This window comes from Phocoena sinus, chromosome 18 (genome assembly GCF_008692025.1).
Source record: "Phocoena sinus isolate mPhoSin1 chromosome 18, mPhoSin1.pri, whole genome shotgun sequence".
Lineage (NCBI taxonomy): Eukaryota > Metazoa > Chordata > Mammalia > Artiodactyla > Phocoenidae > Phocoena > Phocoena sinus.
Genome location: NC_045780.1, coordinates 21557776 through 21566137, shown reverse-complemented (window position 1 = coordinate 21566137; position 8362 = coordinate 21557776). Strand labels below are relative to the sequence as shown.

The window sequence follows — 8362 nt, the reverse complement described above, 5'->3', positions numbered from 1 at the left end:
CAGGTAAGTGGCCTCCTAGATCACTGGTGCTCAAAACCACCCTCAGCATGAGTGCAGTTTCCAGTAGTTGGGTATGCTTTCACCAGTCACCAGGGGGCACTACCAACCTGATGAGCATTTGTCTTAGGCTCTGAACCACACCTCCGTCTCTTGAAGTCACTGGCTGCACCCTGGGTTCACATAAAAGCATCACTGGCTTGCCTTTAGACTTAACCCTTATGCTTTTACGAGTGAAATCAGAAGGCAAGGGTGTAGGGGAATAATTTTCCTGTATTTTTCTTGTAAACTCTTACGAATTCTTCTTTGGAATCTTGGAGGCTTTTACTGTTATTTGTGAATTGCGATTTTCTCCCTGTATTCTCCCATTCAACCTGGACTGCCACAACCGGACAGAAAGTGCAAGGACTTTTTTCTTGCATCTGTATTGGAAACCTTAGCAGATAGTAACTGCTCCAGGCATGTCAAATAGATGCATTTTCATATCCTTGTTCTGATACCCACAGCCTTTTCAGATACAATTTTTTGACTAGTACCTGCTTTCCCTCTGCCCACCAAGTATCCCACACTCCATCTGTAATTTCATCTTTAAAACAGGGGCCAGCAAACCTTTCCTGTAAAGGGCCACATGGTTATTTTAGGGCTTGCAGGCCCTTAGATCTGTCACTAATCTCTGCTCTTGCAGTGTCAGAGCCAGCCAATACATAAACAAATGGGCACGGCAGTGTTCCAATAAAACTAGACACAAACTGAGATTTTGTATTTTTTCACATCCCGTAAGCTATTTTGAACCACTTAAAAATGTACCACCTTAGTCCCACAAAAACAGGTGGTAGGACAAGCCAGTTTGCCAACCCTGTTCCAAGAAGTTTGACACAAGTATTCCAGGAGACGTCTAGATTTCTCTAGAACTTGGCTCTACTTGCTTTGTAAATAAGCTGAGACAATACTTTGCTTCCAACTGTGTTAAGTCTCTTTTTATTCTTTTGGTAATTTCTTCCAGAGTTAACTACTTCCATTTGTAGGTGATGAAATGTGTAAGAGATCCACTTCAAATGTTGGCACTGCTATGAGCATGGTCTTTCCCCTTTATTTCAACTCAATTACTGTTGATTCTTGTTTATATTCCAAGTCCCGGAAGTGGTTTTCATTGCAGAAGTTATCTGAAGATGGTCTTATGCTTTCTAGTAGTGGTCTACAACCAGGTTCTAGCTTCTCCAGGAAGGCTACACAGGATGGATTTAGATATTACATATTAAACTAAGAGGCATTCTCTCAATTGAGTTTAAATGCATTTTATTTTTAGACAACCTACATGACATGTTTCTTTTCCTCAAAAACAATGCCTCCGCTCCAAACAAATCAACATCAAAACGAAGAGCTCAAGATGACATCAGTCCCATTTGTCTAAGTCCTGGTGTTGTGTGGATGGAAAGCAGCAGCCAGCCAGTTATGACGAGCAGGCGACAGATCCGAACAGCCAAATCCGTTACTGTGAAAACAAGGAAGACCCCATTAACACCTTTCCAATATGAAAATACTTAACGTTTCTAGGCTGCAAATGTATTCCCCTATTCAATCTGGGCTGCCACAAAGACAGACAGAAAGCGCAGGGATTTTTCTTTTGCATCCTAGTGCAAACCAAAAGAACAACAGCGGATTGTTCAAGGTCTATCAGTGGATGCGGAAATGTCTCATTCTGAGAAAGTTCCACTCACTTTGTTCTAACAAAAGACTCACACATTCTTTGAGTCCCTTTAGACATTTCTGTTCATTGCTGCCCCAATCCTGTTTAGTGTAGCCTTAAATTTATCTTACTCCTAATTACAGAAGCCCCCGAAGGCTAGGATAATGAATGCCTTCATTTCTATATTGCCTCTAGCAATTCCTTGCATAGCAGACGTTCAATTTTAGTAAAGCAACTGGCATACTGGATCAGCAGCCAACTCTCAACTGTACTTACTAAAAGCTAGTGACATCGAGGCTTTCACGACCAGCTGCCAATTATCAGTAAATAAGGGTGAACGGTTTCTTTACAGAAAGGTTTTAATACGCATGTATATGTGCAGCAAAACAGGAGAAAGGCAGTCTGATTTCAACAAGCCATTTCTATAGGGAAGATAAACAGAGTGTTATCTCTGATCTCTAGAGCTCAGGATTTAAGCTATGCTTTGTAATGTCACCTATAAGTTTTCTGCAGATAAAGACTCTAAGCCTTTCTGTACCATAAAAATCTTTTACATGTGAAACACCCTCTTTATGCCCCTAAGAGAATTAAGACCTAGAGCCTCACTTAAAAAGGATCCATTTTAACTATCCTAGTGGCAAAACAAGGAGGATTATGCCTAGGGTATCTCCATTTTTACATTAATGATTCAACCCACTTCTTTACACTTACACATTTTTCCATTTCTAGACCGTCCTTAAAGAAAATCATATACGGGGTCACACCGTCCTCACGGTAGTCCAGCAGAGCGACCATGCCATCTGGATTCATGTTTTCACCAATAAAGAACTTAGGAAGCAAACAAATACTCAGAATTACATTATGCACGGATGTGTTGTATCAAAACAATAAATCAAAGGAAGATTCAGAACACCGCTATTTAAGTCAAGGGATTTCAGCAACTAAAGGCTCTGATGCCTAGGAGGAAAAACGCTCACTAATCCAACTTCAGTTCACTCAAAGTACTAATAATAACAACCAAATAAAAGTACAGAGCAATCCAGGGACACGAGGCTTTCAGGAAACTTACTCAGCCCCACACATCCATTTCCAAACCCTACAAACAAGGCTTTTTACATAGTCAAGCACAGGGAACATAAAGCTAGCAACGAGAGCATATAACATGAGAAGTTATCTTATGGCCAGAAGACGAATGAAAACCGGAAAATTAAAGAGCCAGGTTGTGTTCATTTTTTTTCTTAGGGGTAAAGGAAAGTCACTGAAGTTTCTCAATAGGACAAGCTCAGATCAGAAAGGGCTTCGGCGGCAACAAGACACACTGGAAGTGGAAAGAGAAAACTGGAAGACCACTTGGGAGTTAACAAGCAGTCCAAGAGAAAGAACTGGGAAATGTATGTTATCTGAGTACAGATAAGATTCTGGAACCAGAAGACAAGATCTGGAAACATGCTTAGGAGCAGAGAAAGCTACTTCCTACAGCCTAGACTACTGGAGTTGAATCTATGAAGTATTTAAACTGTTCAAATGACCGAGAAAATAACCACAGCTTAATTACATCAGAGATTCATCAAGCAACTCATTTTTTGCTCAGTTAAAATTGTACAATCCTTCGGTCCAAATATGTAAGTTATTTACCTGATAGTTTTTGAAATTAGCAAGGATATGCTTGATCTGTTCTGCAGCCCCTGTCATAAAAGGTTTTACTCTTTCTGGTCTCTGTTCTTCAAGCTTCCCTTTGATTCTAAAACAACATTTTATTGATAGGTTATTCAGTTCTGAGCAAAATATATTTTCATTAAGTAAAAATTACAAACTGAAACCAGCTGTCACTGAGCAAAATAACGTGGCGCACGCAATCAAGAAATTACTAGCTCACAGGAGGGACGTGTTAATCCACAAGACTGTTTCTAACTTGGAATTTCATGTCAGCTTATCTCCACAGTACTATTCTAAAAAGGTGAAACCAACCACATGCCCCAGTACGCGCACATTATTTTACTTATAGAAAAACCACCACCCTTCTGAGCTCATTAATAAAAAGACCTCTGACAAGCACGCCTGCCGCTAAAAATCTCAGTTAGCCAACCCCTAAATCCTATAGGATTTTCAGACCTTGACTGGGGTGTGCCGGTATCACTTACGACTTCATGTAATCTTTGATGTACTTCTTGTAGGCTTCTTTTGTGAAGCTGGTTTCCTGCAAGTGATGGTTCATGACAATATCCACACCAGTGATTACCGTGCTTTCGGTACCTTCGCCCTCGGGGCCTTCAGCGGAGGCATTTCCACCGATGAGCGAGTCATCAATGTTACCCTCTGTCCTACTGACCATCTGCATTAACAAAAAGTTTAGTTGCTAACACATACTCGACTTTACCATAAACGCATCCAAAAAATCTATGCTGGCACCTCATGTACCCGTCATCCTTCCACCAAACATTTAGTTCTTGTCGAATACCATGAACACGTTATGGGGGAAAAGATTCTAAAATCGATTTCCTTAAACACCTCAGCTCAACAATTCTTTGTCGACCGTAACGGAAAGGGGGTCATTTACAACCCAGTGGAAGTTTTGCGTGGGCTGTCGGGTTGAATAGCCAAGTAGGGATAAGGCAAACACCGAAGGACTTGGGGCTCCCAAACCGGAGACAACCTGTCCGGGACCGCCTGGGAGGAGGATGGGCGCCGAAGCGGCGGACCTATTTCCAGGCTCAGCTCCGCCTCCACTTTTCTAGAAAAACCCGAGCCCGGAAAGAGCGTCTCCTCCGCCAGGAGGCAACGGCGAGGATTGCACAACCCCGGGCGGGGGAGCGGCGGAAACCCGAGCCTACCCGGCCCCGCGCCGCGACCCAGCCGACTCACCTTCCCCTCCACCTCCAGACACAGCCCGTCCGCGACCTCCCGGATCTTGTAGATGTCGGAGAACATCTCATCATCTGTTCGGGGACATATACCCGCCGGTCACGGTACGCCCGAGGCCCGAGCGGGCGCCATTTCCCGCGCCGGCCGGCCGCACGCGGCCCCCGCCCCTCCCCGGGCGCTCGAAACCCCGACGCGCGCGCCCCAAGCACCGACCCTCCTCGCTCCCAGGAAGGCGCCGGCATCCCCCAAGCCCACGACACGGCGACGGCGGCCGCCTCCCCGCCCCCACCCACACCCCCGTCCCCCGTGCGCGGCGTTAGGGGCAGTGCAGTCCCGACTCACGGCTGATGAGGTCCCGGTAGATGATCATGATGGCGACTGGAGGGAGACAACGGTGGCACTAGCTTAGGAGCACGGAGCTCAGAGCGAGCGCGGTGCAGCCAGAGCGGCGCTCGGGGGGAGGGGGGAGCGGGCGGAAAAGGCCGCCTCTGCCGCTCCCCAACCTCATATAGAGGGCACGTCCCTCTACGTCATCTCCCGCTGCGCCTCCGGAAGCGCCGCAAGCGGTGACGTGGCACGCAGAGCCACGCGGTGGGCAGGGCCACTGCGCGGGCCGAGGGGAGGACAGGCGAGCATCCGGGGACTTGGCCCCGGGATACAATGCTGCGCGTTCCGCTGGGAGCGCGGGGCGGCCGAGGGAGAGGAGGCGGGGAGGGAAAGGGAGAGGAGAAGGCAGAGGGAAAATGCGTGAGGGCTTGGCGAGGCGGGGGGGGGGGGGGGGGGGGGGGGGATGGAGGGGGAGGAGCGCGCGGCGGAGGGAGGAGGAAGGGGGTCCCGGGCCCTTAGTGTTGAAGCGGGGCCTGGGGCCCTGCCCGTCTCGCCACTTCAGGGTGGCTCTAGAAGGTGCTGGGCTTAGGTGAGGCTTAGATGAAGTCTCTTCAGGTTTCCGCACCAGGCTTCGCCCAGCGCAAGCTCCCACCCTTTCTGGGAGCAAAAGTGTCCGCTGTTGTAAAGAACTTTGCATTTACGGAAGGTCCCCTCGACGTCTGGAGACCGCGAGGCTGTCCACGAGGATGCGGTCAGGGGACTGGGCTTACGATCAGCCTCTGTGATCTTCGAGGGCCTCGGAGAACTTTTCAGCGTTTGCCCCCAGGGCTCCCCCACCTCGAGTTTTCTGACGCCTTTGTGGGGCAGAGCCGAGTCCGAGTTGTGGGATCCAGGTCGTCCCGCCTGCCCCCTGGGAATAATCGTAGGGGGCGTAGAGTCTGTGGGAAGGGACTTGAAGAGGAAGCAAGGTGTCAAGGGAGTTTGCACAGGTTTCCCTTCTCAGTTTGGTCCCATATTTGGAAGTTTGCTGTTCCTAAGACAGCTATAAAATCTTCATGTTTCTGTTTTGCACTTGGTTTAGAATTAGGTCCTTTGTTTGAAAAAAGGGTATGTTGTCACTTTAAGGTGAAGTTGAAATTATAACCCAGGCGCTAGAGGGTTAAATATAAAAGGAAGGAGCTTCTCACCGACCGAAATTTTATTCGGGCTTTAGACCCAATTACTCGGTATAAAAAAAAAAAAGCCTGGTTTAGTCACGTCTTTGGTTTAAAGGCAAAGATATATGCCAGTATGAAACCGGAGAGCTTGTTCCGTTCCACAAGTATATTTGTGCTCTACTGTGTCCCTAGCACTGGGTTTTGCACAGAGGTCCCAATTGTGAACAAGTTAAATCCAGTCCTACCCGCACAGAAAATTTCATTCTAGTAAATCAAAAACAGGCAATTACAACACATTAACAATTTACCCCAGATCCAACAATAAAGCATTGCACACAATAAGAGAGCAACCCTTGTGAAAGAGCAGGGCACAAAACAGTGAATTGAGATTGATGGAGAAGTCAAAATGAAAAAGAGCCCGGAAACGGGATCCTCCCTGGAAGATGGGGTGTGGGGTTGTACTGGACACCCCAGGAGTCACCGGATGACTGGAAGGAAGCTAAAAATGGGATGAAGAGGATCTGAAAACAAATGGACGTCTTCTGAGAGATGGTCAACTAAGGATCGCTCAAACCTCTTATTTCTGGGATGTGTGAATGGAACATTATTATCCCAGGCATATCACAATTTAGTTATTTTCCTCAACTTGAACATTTTCAAATTATTCAGAAATCCTCCCATCACCCATGCAGTACCGTCAAACATTATTCCCTCGACTCCTCTCCAGTTTTATGTTCAGTTGAAAACTTTTTTTCAAGTTTTATAAGATAGGCACAGTGAAAAAGAGTACTGAAGTTAGAATCAAAGCACCCTAGGTTGAAATCTTGGCTTTATCTGGTACTAGTCCTGTGACCTTGGGAAAGTCAACCTCCCTAAGCCTAAGTATAAAATGAAATTTTTGTGAGTTAAAAGGGTTTTGGGGAGTTAAATAAGATAACGAAAAAATGCCTAGCATCCTCAATAGGTTATCAGTAAATATTAGTTGAATTTGGGTGCATAATTCTCCCCAAATTTTAATACTTTTCAAAATATTCCTGAAACTATTCCATTAACTCTCTGTTATTTGGAAGTATTTGGAGGATTTAGTTGATAGATACTGTACTAAAGACGTTCTTCTGTTTAATCACAACACTCATAGTGGATCCCTGAAAGAATTCAACTTGTTTCCTTAAAAGATTTCCGTCTCAGGTTCATATTTGATAGCTCACGATAATTCTGTGACTAGACATCCTAAAAATAAAATCTTAGGAAAATCTGATTTAAATTTCAGTGTATTTCATAAACTCCATCTTGTGGTCTAGAAAATCTGTGCTGTACCTTGAAAATATCTACTTAGAACACCAGTGATAGCAATAGTTGAGGGGAAAATAGTCACTGCTTGCAAGCCACTGACAAAATTGCAAGGATTTGGCTTTTATCCAGGCTGATTGACTTTTACTTAGGAATCACTTGAATATTTTTATTACATTTCTTTCCTTACAGTCATTGATTTCTAACAAAATCTAAGATTGTCCTAGATTTTACAGCTGAATATGACTTGGTATCTCTTACAATTAAAGAGATTTCAAAGACAGTGTCTTCTGGTCTCTTCACACACGAGTCCTCACATGAGAAAAGCAACTCAGGTGGGCTCTCCATTTTATCAGTTAGGGATTGACTACATGGCTTAAACACATAAGGGTTTATTCTCCCTTATAAAAAGAAATTCAAGGGTGTCGACTGAAAAAAAATGCACCACCTAATAGTTGAGAATTAGGTTTTATTTGGCGAACAAAACTGAGGACTTAAGCCTGGGACACAGCCTCTCAGACAGCTCTGAGGGACTGCTCTGAAGATGTAGGGGAGGAGCCAGGATATAAGGAGTTTTCGCAACAAAGACCCGGGTAGATTTCTGTTAGTTAAAGAAGCCATGGATCTCAAGTTAAGGAACATAGCGCTTTTCTATGTATGGGAAGATGCAAGAGTCTGGGCTCACTGAAATCATTCCTTTGATCTACACCTCAGCTCTCTGGGGCCAGTATCCTCAGTACCCTCTGCTTTCTCATCCTGAGTCTCCTCAGGGTGTATCACTGGGGAGGGAGAGCGGGGTTGGAGGGCTGCAGTGACTGAGAGCTTGGCAGCGGGCAGCCCGTTTGTCTCCATCCTGAGTTCCCTCTAGGCTCACCGTCCAAGGTGGCTGTAGTGGCTTGATGGCTGCAACATCCTTTGTTTACTGATATGGCGGGCAGCATTTTTTCATTGATGGGGGATGCAGTCAGACAGAAGCTATGAAGCCGTCTGACTTCATGGGCATCGCAAACCCAGGATCTTCCTTTCTTCTCCATCATCCGTG

At 45.7% G+C, this 8362-nt stretch overlaps 1 protein-coding gene and 2 non-coding genes across 3 annotated transcripts; all 3 read right to left on the bottom strand.

Annotated features, from left to right (window-relative positions):
* Positions 1–350: 350 nt before the first annotated feature.
* LOC116743384 lies at positions 351–475 on the bottom strand. Its single transcript, XR_004346767.1, has one exon. It is a non-coding gene; the product is annotated as a small nucleolar RNA SNORA31 (small nucleolar RNA).
* Positions 476–1276: 801 nt separating this feature from the next.
* On the bottom strand, positions 1277–5077 carry TPT1 (tumor protein, translationally-controlled 1). Its single transcript, XM_032611542.1, has 6 exons — positions 4889–5077; positions 4547–4620; positions 3826–4016; positions 3320–3425; positions 2396–2512; positions 1277–1489 (listed from the first exon to the last, which is right to left on the bottom strand). The coding sequence occupies exons 1-6, from the start codon at positions 4914–4916 to the stop codon at positions 1487–1489; spliced, it is 519 nt and encodes a 172-aa protein (XP_032467433.1). The 5' UTR covers positions 4917–5077; the 3' UTR covers positions 1277–1486.
* On the bottom strand, positions 1557–1684 carry LOC116743383. Its single transcript, XR_004346766.1, has one exon. It is a non-coding gene; the product is annotated as a small nucleolar RNA SNORA31 (small nucleolar RNA).
* Positions 5078–8362: the final 3285 nt, after the last annotated feature.

Coding starts and splice junctions, on each gene's coding strand:
- TPT1 (XM_032611542.1), bottom strand. CDS start 4,916: ATGATCATCTACCGGGACCTCATCAGCC. Junction 4,621..4,888: donor CTACCGGGACCTCATCAGCC/GTGAGTCGGGAC, acceptor GTCCCCGAACAG/ATGATGAGATGTTCTCCGAC. Junction 4,017..4,546: donor GTCTGGAGGTGGAGGGGAAG/GTGAGTCGGCTG, acceptor TTGTTAATGCAG/ATGGTCAGTAGGACAGAGGG.